The sequence below is a fragment of the Mus pahari genome, chromosome 3, assembly GCF_900095145.1.
Source record: "Mus pahari chromosome 3, PAHARI_EIJ_v1.1, whole genome shotgun sequence".
Classification (NCBI taxonomy): Eukaryota; Metazoa; Chordata; class Mammalia; order Rodentia; family Muridae; genus Mus; species Mus pahari.
This window is the reverse complement of record NC_034592.1, coordinates 123,038,460-123,059,925: the sequence shown is the minus strand read 5'-3', so window position 1 is coordinate 123,059,925 and position 21,466 is coordinate 123,038,460. Positions and strand designations below refer to the sequence as shown.

The following is a 21,466-nucleotide window of genomic DNA, read 5'->3' as shown; positions in this document are numbered from 1 at the left end:
TAGACCAGGCTGGCCTCGAACTCAGAAATCCGCCTGCCTCTGCCTCCCGAGTGCTGGGATTAAAGGCATGCGCCACCACGCCCGGCCAGTAGTATTTTTCTTACTGAAGTGTGTCTGAGTTAATCCTATCTGCTAAACCCTGTGCTGAGTCATTCTTTTTCTTGGATGCAATGTTATTTTTAGTAACAGATCATTATTCTCCCTCCTTTGACAATATTCTGTCGTCTTGGCATACATAAGGGTGAGTGTGAAGAGTTCTCCCGATGTGAATCCTGAAAAGTCAGAGGCTGAAGTTGATCTGTATCGAATGCAACTGCAGTTGGCGGGAAGGACACAGCAGTTGGCCAGCTTTGCCGCTGTAGGAAGGAACCTTCTGTTTTTAGCTCTGTCACTTTGTGAATACACCTGACTCGTGGTCAGACTCAAAGACTCCTGGATTGTCCATCAGTTCCTTTATTCTCGGTGATCTTTTTCATAATTCATGATGTAAATGTAACTCGAGATGTGAAATAAGTTATTACCTTCTTTATGTTTTCTAGGTAACTTAAAAAGTATTTACTTACAATCTGAAGGTTAAGGTTTTAGAGACTGAGGTTAAACATAAGAAAGGGAGAATATAGCAAAAGGCAAGGGAAAGAGCAGGGCAAAGTGTTCGGGGGAGAAGATGGAGCTTTGATGTGAGACATAGGATGGAGGCAGTACAGGTCAGGGGTCCACACGGGCATCTCAAGAGAGATAGATACACCTAAGTGTCTTTACAAGGGATGTATTTACATGTATGTGACTCTTGAACATACTTATTCAAGAAAAGGAAAGTTGACAATTGAAGGGTTAGAAGTAGGAGCCAAAGATGACCAGTGCTTTCATCGTCCATGGAAAGGTGACCTGGGCCCAGGAGCTACCAATCACAGGGAGGCTTCCCAACCACACTGCTTGCTTATAATCTCAAAAAGCAAGCCTTGTAGAAGTGTGTGACTGGGCCATCCAACTGTCAGACAAAGTCAGAGCACTAGGCTGGAGACCTGGAAAGACAGAGGAAACCCACAGTCCCTCCTGCCTCTGGCAGGTAGCCTGTGCTCTGATCTGGGTGTGTCTATTCCTAAAGGGAAAGTGAGCATCTCCATTTCCTAGCGCTGTCATAACAAAATACCATGGGCCGAGTGACTTAAACAACAGAAATAATGTTTTCTTGCTGCTCAGTGAACCCAAATTCTAAAACCAAGGTGCTGGCAGGTCTGGTGTCATTTGAAGGCTTCTGTCTCTGGCTTATAGTAGGTCATTTTCTGACTAATTCTTTGTAAGCCAACACGACAGGCTAGCATTCTGGCAAATATAGAGCCCAAGTAAGTATAACTAAGACATGAAAAACTGGAGCTTGATTCCTGCAGCAGGCTAGGAAGTAATGGTAAATATTTCTAAAGCAGAAAAAGGAAAGAAAAAATATACAGAAATTGTATTACAGAGACTGTGCACTTTGAGGGGTAGGTCCATTCTTAGCATGCTCAGTTTAAAGACTCAACTTAAGAAAGAAAGATAATAGACATAGTTGGAGATGTGCTTAGCTCAAGGTTAACGAATGTAGGTTTAAAAGATTAAAGTGGGGGACAGGAATGCCTTAAGGCATATGCAGCTTGCACTATAGTTTTAACTGATAATAAAGGACAGATGCTCTAGGCTCTGATAGAAGACCCTGCCCTAGAAGTTCCCGCAGCACCAAAGGCACCATACACTGACGTGTCCCTTCCCTGTACCTGTGCACTCTGGTGTCTCTTCTTCTCGTTAGAGCACCAGGCATACTGAATTCGGAACTTTCATAGATCTGAAATCATCTGAATCATCTCGTCAAACACCTTCTCTCCAACTGAAGGTGCACTGGGCAAGGGGGTTGACACTCGAGTCATCTAAGGCACATATTCATGAAATAAAGGAAGAGGAAGTTACAAGTGTCAAAACCCTCCCTACACATTGTGTCTCTGACACATGTCGAAATAGAAAATTAATTTAGTTTAGTTACGACATGTTCCACAGTCATTGCCATCTTAAGTAGACTTCTGGTACACCTAATTCTCTCTCTCTTTTTTTAATTTTCAATTTTTATTTTAGACTGTGTGTATGAGCGTTTTGCCTGTACGTGTGTCTGTGCACCTTGTGTGTGCCTGCTGCCCATGGAGGTCAGAATAGGGTGTCACAGATCCCTCAGAACTGGGTTTACAGTCCTGGGACACTACTCCTCACTCTAGTTTGTGAAGCACAGTCCCAATATTTTGTTCTAATTAGCTTTAACTGTCAATGTGGCAGAGACTAGAGTCAACTGAGAAGACAATAGAGGGAGAGGGAGGGGGAAGAGAGAGAGAGAGAGAGAGAGAGAGAGAGAGAGAGAGAGAGAAGAGAGAAGAGAGAAAGGAGAGAGTCTATATAGCTCTGGCTCTCCTGAAGTTTACTATGTAGACTATGTAGTAGGTAGATCAGGCTGGCCTCAAACTCCCAAAAATCTGCCTGCCTTTGCCTTCTGAGTGCTAGAATTAAAGGCATGTGTCACCACGCCCAGGTACTCAGAATTATCTTGATTTCCTTAATAGATGGAGGAGGATCCAGACCACTCTGGGTGGCACCACTCCCTGGACAGGTGGTCCTCAGCTATGTAAGAAAGCTAGCTAAAGTCTGGAAAGACGATCCAGTAGTTAAGAGCACTTGTTCTTGCAAAGGACCCAGAAGACCCAGATTCAATTCCCAGCATCTACATAGTGGCTCACAATCATCTTATAAAGGACCTGACACCCTCTTCTGACTTCTACAGATACCAAGCATACACATACAGTCACACACAGAGGCAAAACAGTTATATACATAAAATAAAAACAAATAAAAGCTAAAACAAAGGAAGGCTAACTATGTATGGCTCTGGGAGTGATCCAGCAACAGCAGTGTGCTGTGGTTTCTTCGTCAAGTCCTTTTCCTTAGTCATAGACTATAACTTGTAAGCTGAAATAAATCTTTTCCTCATCTAAGTTGCCAGAGTATTTTTGTCACAGTAGCAAAATGAAAGTATAAAACGCCTTTCATGAATAAGGCTGGTTTGTAAGCAGAGCAGAACAGGCACCTACAGGTTGGCCATCAAGAGAATGCCAAACTCAGGGAGGTCCTTTGAGTCCTTTGCTGCTGGTTCAGAGTGGAAAAGTATTAAAAGACTAAGAGATCCAACAGAGCCCTTTATCCAGTGTTTCTAGGAACTCATCACTGCCAGAGGAAGAGTTAAATACAATAATTAAATACAAAGCAAGGAGTTGGGGGTTGGGGGGAGAGACGGGGTCATTGGCTACAGAATAAGAGCAGCAGCAGCAGTGGGGTATAGGCCAGAGACAGTGCTTCATACTACAGCTGCCTACAGTAGCCTGAGCTCTTTGCAGAGCCCTCCTCTCCAGTAAGGTTGGGATTCTTGACTTCAAAACAAAGAAGAACATGAATAGGTATGATGCAAAGTTAGAATTTAATGCGAAGATATTTCAATGTAGATTTAAGCAAGGGAGAGAGAGGCTCTGGTAAAGGAGATGATACACCTACTGTGTGAGAGTGAGTTTCTCAAGAGGGAGTCACACTGGGTGTCTTTACAGTAGCCATCAAAGGTGGCTTCTAAAATTACATCTCAAAGAGCTGTTAAAGAACCTTTTTCTTTTCAAGCACGGAGTTCATAGTTTGGTTCCAAGGGTGCACTGGATGGAATTATAACTGATAAATTAAAACTCAAGCTCACCCACATCGTACAGGAAGGGAGAATGTTTTCACTGTAAACAAAAAATAATAGTTTTGTTTGTTAGATTCCCAGAAAATGTCTCAGAAACGAACAAGAACGGCCATATTTGAAGGTCATATGTGCTCAGACATTAGGAACATTTCATTGTTATTTCGACATTGTTATTTGAAATATCAATATATAAAAGGAATTTTGTCTCAACATAAGACATAACAAATGTTAATTGTGCTTTAAATCTTTGTTGTTGTTGTTGTTGTTGTTGTTGTCTATAGCCCTGGCTGTCTTGGAACTCGCTCTGTAGACCAGGCTGGCCTGAATCAGAGACCCACCTGCCTCTGCCTCCCAAGTCCTTGGATTTAAGGTGTGTGCCACCATACCCAACTACTCTGATTCTTGATTCTCAGCTACTGAAAACTTCAACCAGACTCCAGAATAAGGACCTCTCTTCAAATCTTTCCATATCCCCTTATGTTCCACTGTCTTTCTGTCCTAACTCAAAAACATATCCTCAAGAGAAGCTATGGTTTTCTCTAGAGTCACACCACCTGTGATCTTAGGTAGCAAGTCCTTATGGGCAAGCTTCAATAGTGAAGAGAATTACTGAGGAATTAAAAGGCATACGTGTGTTTGGGGGAGACAAGAAGTTTCAGGACTGGGTCGTGGTTTTCCAAGAATAAGGTTCACACACACCCTTTGCCATCTTCCTATGGGTTGTTGGGGTTTTGTTTGTTTGTTTGTTTGTTTGTTTTGGTGTGTCGTTACGTCAGACGCACGATGGGAACAATTCGGAAAGGTTGATGATATGGACAGATATGTCACTATTTCATAATAACAAAGCAGAAGACTGTGAGCAGTTGTCTTGGGGCACCATGCTGGTCTCAGTGCCCTGCCCACACCCTGTCGTCTTTTCCATGTGTCTGTCTAGCCTATCTCACATCAAATTCAGAATGCCTCCTGACATCATTTCCTTACTGTGTGTCCCTCAAATTTGGAAATTTTCAAATCATAAGAACAAAATTAAAGCATCAACAAGATAACTTTATCTGGAAATGGAATCCTACTATAGTAACAAAAATATGTAGTTCAATATGTTTGGGAAGGCAAAAAAACAAAAACAAAAACAAAAACAAAAACAAACAAAAAAAAAAAACAAAAACTAATAAAAGCAATAGCCCTGGGGAGGAATATAGCCAATCTTCCAGAATGTGTGCTTATGCTTTCTTTGAAAGCATGCTAATGTCAACAATTGCTATCCCACACATATTAGTCAGTTTTTACCTAATTACTTTTTTCCTTTTAATCATGAGTATAGATAAGATATAACTCAAAGCAGAAATTAGATGCTAAAATGCCTACTGTTTCTGAATTGATTGAATAACTTGAAGCATTCAAAATAATGTTAAAAACTTTTTGGTTATATTTTTCTATTTTTTTTTTTAAATAGACAACTCTTGTTATCTTGTCTGGGAGAAGAAAAAGAGCCACTTAAAGTTCATTGTGATCTTATTAATGAGGCTTCAAATCCCAAATGCCTTTCCTTTGAAAAGGCTTCAGGCTCTATTTTCCTAATCAGATTCCACTTTGTGGTGCAATAGACTGGGAGTCAGAGGGAGAAAGATCTCACACAGAGCAGAGAAAGACAGACAGACGGAGGAGAGAGAGAAGAGAGTTGAAGAGTGGAGAATTAGGAGTCTCACTAACTAGTTTTCCTTATCCAAAAACTAAGTGATAGTGATTATTAAAAAAAAAAAATAGTGTTAAATGAATGTTAGGAAAATATTCCTTTATTTTTCTTGAGTCTCATAAAATTGATGCCAATTCTCCCCCCCCAAACTAGGCAAATTATTATTGATAGTTCATAAATCTCCTCAGCATCTCCAGGAGGCTTTAAGGAATGGCAGAATCCTTCCACAGAGAACACTTTTCAGGAAGATTGCCTCTTCAGCTCCTACACCTATTCTGGTTATCCTAGAGATGCTCATCCTGCTGCCCATATCCTTAGAGAACCTCAGGGCTCTAAGAACCAAGTGACACTGATAAGGGAGGCATTGGTGGCCAGGGCTAAGAACACAGTTCCTAAGATCCTACCTCTGTCTAGGGTATACCAGGAGCCCCCTCACCTTCTGCCTACAGCAACACAAATCATTTTCTTAGGCTGGGAACTCTTCTCCTTTGATTTTGAGCATCTCTTTCCTGTATCTTCCAGGCCCCTGAGCCAAGAATAGTACCAAATACTCTACTTGAAATGCAAATACTTAAATAAGTAATAAATAAGTAGCAAAATTCAAAACAAAATGCTAGCACAGTGTCACCACAATGTTTCCCAAAATTTAAAAATAGAAATAATTTTTTTTTCTTTTTGTCCCCATATAGTCAAAAACCCAGCCAAGAAAAGTATCATAGAAAAAGGAGATGAGTTATTTAAAATGGGCAACAAGATTCTCCAGGAGTCTAAAAGCCAAAAACAAAAAACAGAGTAAGTATCTAATGCTTTTAGCCAAGTTAATTTCCAAGTGAAAAGAAGGCAATCCAAAAATCTAATTTATTTTTAAAACCTTATTGAAATAATATAGATGCTTACCATGTTCATCAGCTTGTGCTTTTAAAAGGGTTTCATGATTCTTTAAAGATTCTTAGAAGGGCTGGAGAGATGGCTCAGTGGTTAAGAGCACTGACTGCTCTTCCAGAGGTCCTGAGTTCAAATCCCAGCAACCACATGGTGGCTCACAACCATCTGTAATGAGATCTGATGCCCTCTTCTGGAGTGTGTCTGAAGGCAGCTACAGTGTACTTGTATATAATAAATAAATAAATCTTTTAAAAAAAAAAAAGATTCTTAGAATTATCACCCTTAACAAGCAAAAGGATTGTATATGAGATTGGAGTACCTTTCCATGAAGCAAAATTCGGACAAGTCACTGATAGGGCCATTCAGCAAAATATATTTTACTCTAATTTATGATAAATTTCAAATGAAATAAAATGATTGCTGTTTTAGCATGCTTTCTTCTTGGGTATTTGCATAAAGTTCAAGGCACTTTACTGTATGATGCTGTTTTGTTCAATGATGGGTCTTTAAGTTCAAGGCACTTTACTATATATGATGCTGTTTTGTTCAATGATGGGTCTTTAAGTTCAAGGCACTTTACTATATATGATGCTGTTTTGTTCAATGATGGGTCTTTTGAGATGAGTGGTACTTCATTTTTTACAGGTAAAGCACTGGGGGAGGCTAAGGAGATGTCAGTCCCTAGAACGCCTGCCACTTGAACACAAGAACCTGAGTTTGAATTCTGAGCACCTATGTAAAAGCCAGGCTTGGTGTCACCTGTTACCCCAGCACTGGAGGTGGGGACAAGCAGATTCCCCAAGGTTCTTGGCTACCTACCTGGCTAAGTGGTTCTAGGAGCCCAGCAAGAGACCTTGCGTCAGATGAATGTCGTGGAGGGTAAACAAAAGAAGATATCCAATGTCAATATCTGGTCTCAACATACACATACGTTTTATGTATGATACCAGAGGGGGGGGAGAGAGAGAGAGAGAGAGAGAGAGAGAGGAGAGAGGAGAGAGAGAGCGTTTTACCATTAGTTATTTACTTATTCACTTTATATCCTGATCATAGCACCTTTCTCCTCCCAATCCCCCTTCACACAGCCCCTCCCCCAATTACCCCTCCCCTTCTCCTCTGAGAAGTTGGAGGTACCAACCCACCTTAGAACCTAAAGTCACTGAGGCACATACTTTTCCACTGAGGCAGGACTAGGCACCACAGTTAGGGGAACAGGGTCCACAGATAGTCAGAATAAGCCCCCACTCCAGTTGTTGGGTGACCAACATGACATGCAAACATCCAGTTAGACCAGCAGCATTTGCTGAAGATGCTTTCTTTTTTCCTTTGTATGATTTTGACTTCTTCGTCAAAAATCAGGTGTCCGTAGGTGAACATACACAATTTTTAAAAATAATTTTGAAAAAAAGAACAAACAAGTCTCAAAACAAGGAGCGTAGAGAATCAAACATTTTTAGATGTGGTGGCCACGGTCATACCTAGGAGGCCAGTAAGCAGTGGCCACATGATCGCAGCCTACATACGTTCTTTACACTCTTCTGCCTTGTCTAAAGTCATGAGTTTGTTCTATCCCAGTGGTGGGACACAACTCAGCATCATCATTAAGGCTCAACGAAGGCCTTGAGATCAAATCACCCCTCAGCACCTACTGGCTGTTTCGTCCTAGAAAACTTCCTGCACTGCTTTGTGTCCTGGACTAACCATCATCTCCCAGCCTCGGGCCTGACACAGAGTGATTAGGAAATAAATGTTTATTATGTCTTCCCCCAGGTTTAACTGGTGAATGGCAGCTATAGAGACAAAGCAAACAAGGATGATTGAAAGGCAGGACAAAGTGCCCTGCCTTTTTGCATTGCGTAATCCCAGTGTTTAGGAAATCGAGTCAGAAGGATAGTGGTTTTGAGGCTACACAGTGTATCTCTGTCTCAGAACACGGCGGGTTGATGTAGCTCAATGGTAAAGCACTTGCTTAGCACAGGCAAAAACCTGGGATGGGTTTAATTCTGAGCACCACAATTAACTGATTAACATAGACCAGGCATGGTCCTGTTGGGAGGCATCCTGGAACTATGGCAGTCAGTCCTAGACAAACAACAGAATCCAATCCTCCTTTAAAACCCAAAATCTCTGAGTAGAGTGCAACCATGTAGAGAGTTTGAAGACAGAGCCTAGTAAGGTCTGGTCTGAAACTTCAACTCTCTTCCATCAAGCACCTGTTTATTGTCCCAGGTACTTTGCACACGTGTGTCACTAGTCGTTGTACACAATGAGATTGTGACAAATTCTTTCTCCAAGTTACAGGCTAGGTAATGGAGACTTAGAAAGACTCCAATTCTTCCAGTTTTACAAGAAGGAAAGAGGGAACTGATCCCCCCTAAGGGAAGATGAATTAGCAGCTCACTAAAAGATGGAAGGAAAAATACCCCTGCGATACTTGGGCCTCATGTTAATGCCCTGAAGGGTGCTAATAATGAGGAAAGTGTAAAACCGGACTCCAAAGCTTCATCTAAAGATTAATTCCTCTCACTAAAGAGTCCACTCTCTAAACGAGTCAAAAAAAAAAAAAGGAATTTCCAGTGTAGCCCAGCTGAGAGAGAGAATAGTTCCAGCTAGGGGAGAAAACAGTAGAGTCCGAGGAGGTCCTGGTTCCTGACCTTTCATGCTCACCCTGCAACATGAGAATGTCAAGAGAAAAGAAGCCACTAGGTATAGCCCCGGAATACTCTAGATTTGGTCTGATAGGGGAAAAACACTCTTAGAAAGTCCCAAGTAACGATTCACTTAACATTGAGAAGGGATCCTCCTCTTGGGTACAAACAATAGCGAAAAAACCAGTGCCGAGAGCAAATCTTCCATCAGTGCCAGAGCCTTTATACCAGGCTATTCCTTTGCCCAGGTTATTCTGACCCAGTCCCTGCCTCAAGAGTGAAAGAAGAGCAGCTTGCTTACACAGCAGCAGAGATGCATCTATGGGTTGAGTGCCTGACCCTCCTGGGCAATGGAAAACAGAAAACCCGATTTGGATTTGCTCAAAGCAAGACATCCCAAGAATTTATGGGAATACTAAGCAAAAACTCTTGTATTGTTAAGATAGCACATTCTGCCCTTACATTTAACACACCTGTCTATTCATATCTAAGATGCAGGAAGGTGGAGAGAATAGTTACTGTGTACAGTGACAGGGAGTCATTTCATTTCTTCAGCCCACCTCCCTGTTTTCTCATGTTCCAGGATAAGGATGGCATAGGGCAAGGATGGCATAGTTTGAAACAGCACTGAGCCTTTTGGTTTGCTCATAGCTACATTCTGAACTCATTCTTTCATTCATTTACATTCCTATGTATAAATGGAGGAGTGTCATTCCCATTAAAAATATAGATAATATTAGGGCTAGAGAGAGAGCTCAGAGGATAAAAACAATTGTGGTTTTTCCAGAGGACTCAAGTTTGATTCCCAGTACTCCCAAGGTGGCTCACAACCATCTGTAACTCCAGTTCTAGGGGATATGATACTCTCCTCTGGATTCTACATGTACCAGGCATGCATGTGGTACACAGACAAACCATCCATACACATAAAGTAAAGTGATAAAAAAAAATTCAAATATATGATGATATCTACAAGTAGGCATCAGAAGAACAGACTTACCTGTGTCGAGGAACTGTGGTGATGTCTAAGTTTGGTCCTTCACTAAGAGCTACTCCCTGACAGAAAGAAAGGCTGAAGCTAAGCTGCTGTCCACAGCAAGTTACCAGTGAGCTGTGGAGAAGCATTGGACCTCCTTCCCCAGCCTCCGCCTCAGTAACCAGTGTCAGAGCCTTTACAGATGGTGCCAGTTGCCCAGCTTATCTTGTCTGTCTGTCTGTCCATGTTAGTTTCTCCTACTTTTTTTTTTTTTTCTTCTTAGGTATTACAGCCCAGCTCTTAATCTTTCCTAGCCAGAAGGAACTTCCCTGGTGGATTCAGCTTCTAGTATCTCTTTTATGACATTGGAATTTCCTAATAAGAAATCTACAATGGTAGTCCTGCTCATGGAATTGCAGATATTCACAAAAACTTGTTTCAAACATGTTACTGCCTCTTGGCACTAGACTGAACATAACCAGGAATGCCCTGCTAGATTCCTTTCCCTGGCCTCTGCTGGTACCCTTCTCATTCCAGTAGACGATGGGGTTTCATAGCAGCAGGCGAAGTGACAGAAGATCTCAAGGGGACCTATATTTCAATGGCAGCTACTCCTCCTGGTGTCTATCCTTTGTCCCAGACATTTGTCTTTATGGACTCTTAGTTCCTTTTCTCATCTATGTGACAAAGCATAAGCAATTTAAGGGAGGGATTATTTGGGGCATAGTTCCAGAGTACAGGGCCACAGTGACAAAAAAATCATGCTGCAGGACTGTGAGGTACCTGGTCACAGAGCAGTTAGCAGAGAGAGAGAGAGAGAGAGAGAGAGAGAGAGAGAGAGAGAGANGAGAGAGAGAGAGAGAGAGAGAGAGAGAGAGAGAGAGAGAGAGAATGCAAATGATCAGTTAGTTTGCATTCAGCTTTTTTCAGCACAGGAGCCCCGCCCACGTGATGGCTCAGGGCGGGGCGGGTCTTCACTCCCCAGTTAAATCTTTCTGTAAGCAACCTCAAAGACACATCCAGAAGCGTTTTGACTGCATCAATCTGGCAAGACTATCACATGACCACCCCTTGTCAATTTGTCATCCAAAAGCACAATTTTTTTTTTTTTTGAGAGTTCTAAAGCTTTTATTTACACATTCTCTAAATTGCAGACAAAAGATTTGCTACACTGATAGCCAACACTGCTAATCGGTCACAGGACAAGAGGCTTACCACAGCAAGGAGAGACAGGGGGCTGTGGCCCAGTCTTTACCAACATGGGGGGGGTCCCTCTGAGGGGCTGGGGTATCCCGGGGTTCTGAGGTACAGGCAAAGCACAACTTTTGAAGCATAACATTACACCCTTGCTCCCTAAAGCCTCGTGTTCACCTCATAATGAAAATGTCATTTAGTTCATTGTTACAATTCTCCAAAGTCATTAACTGCTCAAAAAACCAAACTCCCGTCTCTTCTGAAACTCAACAAAAAGCTTTTTACAAAAAGCCACTGTAAAACACAAACACCAAGCTGCATGTTCATAATATACAGTAGCATGGTATAAATACTTCATTCCAAGAGGGAGAGATGGAAACATGTCATGAAAACCTCAGATCAAAGCCAGGCTGAAGCCCAACAGAGCAAACAGCAAATCCTGCATATGGCATTCTGCCCAGCATTCGGGGCTTGTGGTTGAGAGATGCAAGCTTGAAGGGACTGGGCAGTCCCACCTTCCAGCTTTGCCACCTTCGGCAGAGAGACTCTCTCAAGTTGACTGTACCTCACACCAATTTTCCCCAGTGGACCTTCCACATTCACAGCATCTCCTACATCCTGGGGTCTCCAGGGCAGCATAGACTTTATCTGCCCAGCTTTATTCACTGAACCTGACCCTGCAACACATTGTCTAACCTCAAACTCCAGGCTTAGAATAGCCTCCACGATTCCTTCCCTCTTTATCTTTTATGCTTGCAAAACCAATATTACATGAGCAACACTACCAAGTTCTGCTGCTGCTGGTTTGAGATATGGGCTGGTCCTCTTGGAACACAGAGTGGCTTCTGGGTGCTGCCCCCAGGGAAACACTTCCATAGGTAGTCATTTTCTAGCAAGGAATCCCTTTAGTGACATTCTCAGTTCAAATGTTCTCCTTTATTAATCACAATTTTTTATTACATTTTCATTTGTGTGTATAATCACAAGTGTAGAGGTCAGTTCTCTCTTTCCACAGTGTGGGTCTTGTGGCTTGAACTCTGCTCATTAAGTTTAACAGTACACACTTACCTGGTGATCTAGCCTAGGCTGTCTCTACCCACGTGAATTTATACTTCCTTAAGTTAGAATCTTCATTGCCCTCAGAGACCTATTCTATTATTCCAGTAAAGGGTGTGAGGTTTCTTTACTAATTATTTTCTTTATTAATTAATTTATTTTTTAAATTTATTTATATTTCAAGTGTTATCCCCTTACCCGGTTTCCCCCCCTCCTGGAAACCCCCTACCCCACCCCCACCCCCTGCTTCTATGAAGATGTTCCTCCACCCACACACCCACTCCCACCTCCCCACCCTTGATTCTCCTACACTGGGGCATCTATCGAGCCTTCATAGGACCAAGGACCTCTCCTCCCATTGATGCCTGATAAGGCTATCCTCTGCTACATATGCACCTGGAGCCATGTATACTCTGGTTGGTGGTTTAGTCCCTGGGAGCTCTGGGGTGTCTGATTGGCTGATGTTGTTCTTCCTATGGGGTTGCAAACCCCTTCAGCTCCTTCAGTCCTTTCTCTAACTCCTCCATTGGGGACCCCACACTCAGTGCAATGGTTGGTTTCTTTCAGCAAACATCTCTTAGCATCCACAATAATGTTGGAGTTTGGTGACTGTTTATGGGATGAATCCCCAGGTGGGACAGTCTCTGGATGGTCTTTCCTTCAGTCTCTGCTCTGCTCTTTGTCTCCATATTTGCTCCCATGAGTATTTTGTTCCCCCTTCTAAGAAGGACTGAAGCACCCACACTTTGGTCTTCCTTCTTGAGTTTCATGTGGTCTGTGAATTTTATCTTGGGTATTCAGAGCTTTTGGGTTAATATCCACTTATTAGTGCTGCTTGTGGACGTTGTACATCGTGGTGCGGAGCCTAGTGCGCACCACGATGTACAACGTCCACAAGCAGGAGGAGTGTTCCTCTTTCTCCACATCCTTGCCAGCATCTGCTGTCACCTGAGTTTTTATCTTAGCCATTCTGACTGGTGTGAGGTAGAATCTCAGGGTCATTTTGATTTGCATTTCCCTGATGATTAAGAATTTCTTTAGGTGCTTCTCAACCCTTCCAGTTTCCTCAGTTGAGAATTTTCTGTTCAGCTCTGTTCCCCCATTTTTGTAATTGGGATATTTGGTTCTCTGGAGTCTACCTTTTTGAGTTCTTTGTATGTATTGGATATTAGCGCTCTATCAGATGTAGAATTGGTAAAGATCTTTTCCCAGTCTGTTGGTTGCGACTTCTAATAATAACAATCTCTTTGACATTTCAAATGTTTTGTCCAGCACTTCCTTGCTCAGACCTCTTGTGCTCCCAACCCTTTCCTCACCAAGCTTCTTGCCTTTCTTGTTTTTCTGCTTTCTCTCTCACTGTTCATGTAAGTACACTGAGAGGTAGCTGTACCATAGCCTAAATGCTATCCTGACATAAGATTTTATCAAACAAACAAACAAACAAACTAGCTTATCATTATTTTTAATTTAGTGTCATCCAAGTAAAGAACATGAGCAAAGATGAAGCCAAAATATAACATAATTGCTCTCTAATGTATAACAGAATGCACTCTGCATCCTGGGCTTCCACATTCCTTCCAGGATGGCCCACTAAGCTCTGCTTATAGGGTTTCTCTAACACAAATTTCTAAACTCTTCCACATTCCTCCCACAAACCAATTCTAAAAGACCGTAAGCGACACAGTCAGGTTGTTTACTGTGTCAACAGCCTCACAGATCAATACACGTTTTCTGTATCAGCTTCTTTATTCGTTGCTATGGCAAAATATCTGACAAAGCAACTTAAAGAAGACTTTTCTGTAGGGTCACAGCTTGAGGTCCCATCACGGCAGGGAAGTCAGACAGCAGGACCATGAGACAACCAGCCACACTGTGTTCATCATAGTCAGGAGGCAAAGAGATGGATGCCCATTGATGTTCAGCTTGCTCTCTTCCTTTTTGTCAGTCCAGAACCCTAGCCTGTGGGATGATACCACGCACAGTCAGGAACAGGATGGGGCTTCAACCTTTCTGAACATGATATCAACAGAAACACCCAGAGATATGTTTCCATGGTGATACTAAATCTAGCAAGTTGAAAATCAGGATTAAGTCATCATAATGACCTTGTAGACCTCTCTCTCTCAGTTTTTTTGATTTCCAGAATCTTAGCTTCCTTTCACTATGATTGGTTCAATTCTTGACATTCTGGCTTCTAGTTTGTTCTAGTGGAACTCAAATGCCTAACTGGATGTCTCTCTGCCTAGGGCTCTTTTCCCCTAATCTATTCTACTCTGGAAATGTCTCTTAGCATCAGTATAGACTGTGCATAAGATTAAGTCTCTTGGTTGTTTTAAGTTGGAACCAGAGAGAGGAGTGTTCTCTCTCTCTCTCTCTCTCTCTCTCTCTCTCTCTCTCTCTCTCTCTGACAGTGTGTGTGTGTGTGTGTGTGTGTGTGTGTGTGTGTGTGTTGAGCCAAGATTATAAATTATGGTTAATGCTTTTTTGTCTTGCAACTACCAAAAAAAAAAAATGTTTTAAAAGTAAGAACAAATCTCTGACATGTTTTTGAGCCTTGTTAGACTTTCTTTCACTACTGCTAATACAGATGATGTGACTTCTACCAGGAAATGCAGTGTAAGGCAATCCTATAATGCCTATGTTTTAACCACTAAAATTTCACACCACTTCCCACTTAATTACAGAACAGTTATTATGCTCTAAAGTTTTGGTCAATGTGATCATCCTATCAGTGATAGCTAAATGAGGCACTACACCAAGCATGCCACAAGAATCATCTCACTGTAGTCTTATCAAGTAGGTGCTACAACCATCCCAGTGCTGGGGCCAAAGAAGGGACAGAGAAGGTAGCTTGAAGTTGTCCAACTAGTCGTGGAGCAGGACTTGAATCCAGGCACTTAGTCTAGAGCCCCACCCATTAAAAGCTTGTGATATAGGTTTCCTAGATGTGACATTTCAGTTTACAACAATTCTCGTATCTTTTTGGAATTTATTTTATAAAATAAATCATTATTAATAATGGTAGAGATCACTATAGGGTATCTTTAATTTCTCACTTGAGTTGGTTGCCTGGACGCATAGTGTATATTTCATAAATATCTCCTTTTTAGTGGCTTCATAATTTGTCAGATATATTCGACATTTAAATCTTCAACTGACATAGAGGTGAAAACATTGGTCTAGAGAAAGAATGGATTCACCAAATCTGCATCATTACTAATAATGACAACTACAGTTATTCTGCTAGAAAGGTAAGGAGCAGAAATTTGTATTTTTGCTAATCAACTTCCTTACTTTATATTCTCCAAACAGAGCCTACACACTCTTTACCAGAGCAGCCAACATGGGAAATTTGAAAGCTATGGAAAAAATGGCTGACGCCTTGCTATTTGGAAGTTTCGGCATGCAAAACATAACAGCAGCTATCCAGTTATATGAGTCCTTGGCAAAAGAAGGATCATACAAAGCCCAAAATGTGAGTTTTGGAAGACAATGAAATGTTTTTCAATAGCCATACCACAGTTAACATAGACAAATATATGAAAGGGGAAAAGAAATAATATGCTCTCCCTACTGCATGGACCCAGACCTATAGCCACCCAGAACACACTGAAATGGTATCCTTTGGGAGTCAAGCAGGAGGTAAGGATAAATTGTTCTAGTTCATAGGTGAAATGCTGTTCTCTAACCTATCTTCCATGTGCATATTTTGACATAAGACCTCTGAACCCAAATATTGTTAAACTACATATAGAGTATGTTCGTCTTTACAAAGAAATATGGAACAAAATCTATCCTTAATGTTTGCCTGACTTTCAATTTCAAATCGTTTATAAGCTAAGTGAATTTCTTTTTCTGTTTTCATAGCTGTGTTTTTACTTTATGTGAAGAATAAAATAATCATCTCATAGAAAATAAAAAAAAAAAATGGGGCTGAGGATGTAGCTCAGTGGGTAGTGTGCTTTCCTGGCATGAATGACGTCTTGCGTGTGAGCTCCAGCATCTCATACATCAGGGCTCGGTGGTCCATGCTGTAATTCCAGCACTCAGGAGGCAGAGGTCATTCTTTGGCAACCTGGCAAGAGAGGGGTGGGAATTGGGAAGGGAATAAAAGGCAAAGGCCTTCAGGAGCCAGGCCCCTGGCTCACATATTGTAAGGGCCACCATGGATTTTCCATTTGGCTTCTTGCTCGGGGAAACTCTCTTTGGTGAAGCTCTCTTTTTAGACCATCCAGATTACCTTGCAGCCACACCCATCATTTTGTTTCAGCTACTTAATACAAAACTAGGTGCTTTTACGTTACTATAGTGTCTTATTAAGAGGTTGTATCTGTCTTACAGACAAAATTCATGGCCATTAACAAAAATAAAATTATAAGAATTCAGAACATATGAAGACAAAAGTTACCTAAAAGGTGACAACCTAAAGATCTTTTTTCTCATCAGCCAGTATAATACAGAAACTAGGCAGAGTCAGATTAAGTTTGAATACACTATTATGCTTGCCTAGTGGATAAGCTACTTATTGAACAAAGCCCTTTCCCTTCTTCTGCATGAGAATCTGACCTTTGGTTCACACTCTAATTCTGTTTCCCAGGTAACCTGATAAGAATAAAATTTTAACTATGTCTCTACCTAGCATGATTTATGATGGAAATGGCCTCTGCCTGGCAAACTTTTGGAAAGAGAGAAACTATAATGAACTATTGAACCTGATGGTGGTAAACCTTTTGATGGGAAAGCTGTGTCTGTACTTGTAGAGTTGTTATTGCGAGGAACAAAACATTTACACCAAGGTGGTTTTCGAATCCTTCCCATGGAGGTCTCCTTTGCATCTGAGTCCCCTTCTGCAGTATCTGAGATGACAGCTCCTAAAAGATGGTATACACTGCTCATGAAGGCTTGATGCTTACCCACTGGGCCACTGTGGTTCATTTGCCTCCTGTTTCCAATACGACTGGTGGCAAATGAGGTTCGTGGCGGTCCTGTGGATCTGTATGCTTAGCTAAGCCAGAATAAGTTGAACCAAATACCCATGATGAATATGATAATGTCTCTAAATCATACCTATAAAGTTGATAATTATAAAATGTTGGGTCCTACATCTTGCCCAATAGTCTCTGACATTTAGCAAAGTGTCTGAGACAAAAAAAAAGAAACAAAAATGCAAAGTTGAATGAATTATTAGTTAATTAGTCATGGATGGCTTAATTGAGGTATTGTAAGGTGTGTCCTTATATTCTTAGAATCTCATGCTCACTCATTATAAAAAGGAGAGAAGTTGATAGCTAAGGGGTTGATAGTGACTTCATGAAGGCAGAGTTTCAGTGCAGCAGAAGGAAGCTATAAAAATTGTTGTCCCTACGATTTTACTTCTAGAACTATTACAGCTACATAAGGTATTTCTAAATAAATAAGACCACATAGGTTTGCTGCTCCCTAGCAGTCCTTTGCTCACTTAATGGAGATCAGCACCATCATTTTATAGATGATCATAATTTATGTTGGAGGATATTGTGTTTAACACCACAGAAGTTTCCTTGCAATTATATATATATATATATATATATATATATATATATATATATATACATATACATATGCCTATACATATATATAATTATGTATAAGTATAGGTATACACACACACACAAACACACAATATGGACGGATCTGTGAATGATAATAAAATATAAGATGTGTTGAATCTCCAGAGTTTGATTAACCAAAAATATAAAGCTCTGGATGTCCCCAGCATTTATACCACCTACTTTCCTTATTTTCATAATTTCCTTTTTTACTGTCAATACATGTATATGATTCAACTAGACTACCCTCTGATTGAACTGCTTGCCATTGTCTTTAAACATAATCAGAAGACAATTTTCTAAGTCAAGCATAGCAGCAGAAGACACAGCTCTAAGCTGTAACACTGGCAGTGAACTGCCATGATCCTCTTTTTATAGAGAAGAGGGCAGTGATGGGCAACTCTAGGAAATGCAGTCACAGGCTGCACGGTACCACAGTGAGGTAGCAAAGCGGGGAGTTCCCAGACCACATCGATCATATGTTGCTCTGACTTCTGCACCCTAGTCACTTTTCCATCTTCTGCTCATTTTTGATATACCCAAAGAGAAGAAGTTATGTCCCCAAACTTCAGTTTTCCTAAACCTGAGAAGGAGGCTGATAAATAATGTGCAAGACTCACAAAACTTCTGGAAGAAGTAAGTCAACAGTACCTGCAAGGCTCCTTAGCAAAGGGCTGAAGAACACCGAAGCACACGGACCCGTTCACTTCAAGGGCTCTGTCCTTTGGGTCAGCCAGTCCTTGTTTTTATACATTTTTAAATTTCCTCATATGTAAAAATTGGGTTATCTGCCCAGTATGTGTGTGTCTGGTCTCTCAAGGAAGACCAGAAGAGAAAATGTGAACAAACTTAGCCTAAAAGAAGTTAACACTGACCTGATATGCAAGTTTCAGTCATACTGTTATAATATGGCAAGTTATAATAAATAACGTTATAATAAATAAAGTCCTCTACTAAAGCCCACTTCTACCTACTGTAACATCCTGAACTCCTTTGGTCTTTATTCTAACTCCTTATGGCCTGAGAAACATCACGTGCACATGGAGGAGCAAGAATTCTCCAGGACTGTGTGTGGATTTGATGCTGAACCAAGACTATCACAGCAACCATGTCTGTCAGTGCAGCCCTTCCTTCCCTAGGAATTGCTTTCCTCCTGTTTTTTGCTGTTGCTGCTGCTGCTGTTTGTTTTGTTTTACAAAGAACATGCAGTTGAAAAGACTTTGTGCCACAAACAATGAGGAGTTCGGTGGCTAGCTGATGTCAGGGACCAGATAACTCTTTAATAGGGCTGTTTGGGTGCATCTTTGCTGGTATGCTGTTTGAGCTAGCCCAATCTAGGAATACTGTATTTTTGGAAATGTTTCCAGAAGCTAGGAGGACAATGTCACACAGAAATGCACCTAAAGAACTGGAAAATGTGACCAAATAATATTATTATATATGATATGATATGAGATATATATATATATATATATTATGTCTCTGTGTGTTTTTATGAATATATATACATAATATGTAAAGTGTATGGGTGTGTATACATGTACAGAGAGAGACAGTGAATAATGGATACTTATGTTATCTCAGGGAAAGGGAAAACAATCGGAAATTCTGAAAAACAAAGTGGAAATGTCGGAGATATCAGAAAGATCCACATTTTTAAAAATACAAATAAACTGAAGCAAATCTTTCAAAGGGCAGCAACAGTAATTAAGTATAAAGACAGCACACTGCAATACTCTACAATGACTCAGTACATTCCAGATGATAAGAACTGTGTATAGTGGTCTCCATGAAAATAGCTCAAACAAAAAGCCAGTCTATAGAGCAAGTTTCAGGACAGCCAGCTTAGGTAGTGAAGGAGTTGGAAAACAGAAAGCTGGCGATAAAGTAATAGACTAGGGGGGCCAGCCATGTTCCAGCCCCAGCAAAGAAAAGAACTCGACAGATTTGGCCACATGACTCTGGCTTTAGAGTCTAGAATAGAAGAGAGTACTGGGACAATTCATGCTGGTTAGCTGGAGCTAAAAAATTAATGGTGATTAAGACGAGACAAGCATCACTGAGGTGAAATCTTCTGGGAAGTGTTTTCAGAGAGCAAGTAGAAGCTGTATTCCAGAGATAGCCAAGGTCGAACCTCCTGCAGTAGCTGTACTTGGTAATATGTAAGAGTCACCCAGATGGTACTGGTTTTCAAGGTATGAAGACATCATGAAAAACACCTGAGGCTTGTCACTGTGAGAGGCCATGTGTACTGGCTAGTTTTGTATCAACTTGACACAGCTGGAGTTATCACAGAGAAAGGAGCTTCAGTTGGGGAAATGCCTCCACAGATCCAGCTATAAGGCATTTTCTCAATTAGTGATCAAGGGGGGAGGTCCCCTTGTGGGTGGTGCCATCTCTGGGCTGGTAGTCTTGGGTTCTATAAGAAAGCAGGCTGAGCAAGCCCGGGGAAGCAAGCCAGTAAAGAACATCCCTCCATGGCCTCTGCATCAGCTCCTGCTTCTTGACCTGCTTGAGTTCCAGTCCTGACTTCCTTGGTGATGAACAGCAGTATGGAAGTGTAAGCCAAATAAAACCTTTCCTCCCCAACTGCTTCTTGGTCATGATGTTTGTGCAGGAATAGAAACCCTGACTAAGACACCATGGAAGGCCATTGGTGAAAGTGCAGTCTCAGTTGTGGTTGATGGCCCAGGACTGAGGGGTCATGAAAAAGAGTTGAGGCTTGGCACCATGAAGAGAGCCTATGAGAGGCTATTGATGAAGCCTTGTTGCAGCAGAAGACCCCGGTGTATTGGAGATGCCAGTACCATGGGATGATCACCAAGAACAGCAGAGGCAGTGGAGTGGATCAACCTGAGCCTAGGTTGCTACAGAGAGCACAGCTGGAGCAGTGATGCCAGCCCTTTGGAGGAGCCCAGAAGATCATGTGTGGATCCCAGGTATTTGAAACAAGAAACTGTAACGTTGAAGTTGCCTTGGAGACCCCAAGATATTCGAGGTGCCAGAGCCATGGACTATCTTCTGAGGAAAGTTGCTAACAGGGTGTGGAACCGGCCCAGGAGAAAGAAGTTTGTTGCAGTCAATAAAGATGAAAAAGGAGTTGGAGATCTAAAGACTGCTTTCACATCAGACATGGAGATGCAGAGTTTGGATGCACAGCTGGTTTCCTGTCTAGCTTTGGGGATTGATTACAGTTAAGTGATTGGAAGAATCTCAGAAGAGACTTTGAACTTTGGACTTTTAACATTGTTGAGACTGCTATAGACTATGGGGACTCTTGAAGTTGGACTAAATGCATTTTTGCATTATGCTATGTTTAGTTATGACTCCCATAGACTCATATGTTTGGACAAGCCTATGGAGGCCAAAGAGTAGAATGTGATGCTTAGTATATGCTCAGCCCATGAAGTGGCACTATTTGAAGTTGTAGCCCTGTTGGAGTTAGGTGTGTCACTATGGCTGTGGGCTTTAAGACCCTCATCCTAGCTGTCTGGAAACAAGTATTCTGCTAGCTGCCTTCAGATGAAAGTATAGGACTCTCAGCTCTGCCTGCACCATACCTGCCTGGATGCTGTCATGTTCCTGCCTTGACAGTAATGGACTGAACCTGTAAGTCAGACCCAATTAAATGTTGTCCTTTATAAGAGAGAGAGAGAGAGAGAGAGAGAGAGAGAGAGAGAGAGA

The 21,466-nt window shown here is 41.5% G+C and overlaps 1 protein-coding gene across 2 annotated transcripts in view; it reads left to right on the top strand.

The window, feature by feature from the left end:
- Positions 1-21,466, top strand: part of Sel1l2 (SEL1L2 adaptor subunit of ERAD E3 ligase) — a 138,337-nt gene that overhangs the window by 69,595 nt on the left and 47,276 nt on the right. For both annotated transcript variants that reach the window (XM_029536623.1, XM_021194096.1), the window contains 2 exons: positions 6,125-6,227; positions 15,507-15,669. In XM_029536623.1, coding sequence (XP_029392483.1) covers positions 6,178-6,227; positions 15,507-15,669 — 213 coding nt within the window. In that variant the 5' untranslated portion in view covers positions 6,125-6,177. The remainder of the gene's footprint in view (positions 1-6,124; positions 6,228-15,506; positions 15,670-21,466) is intronic.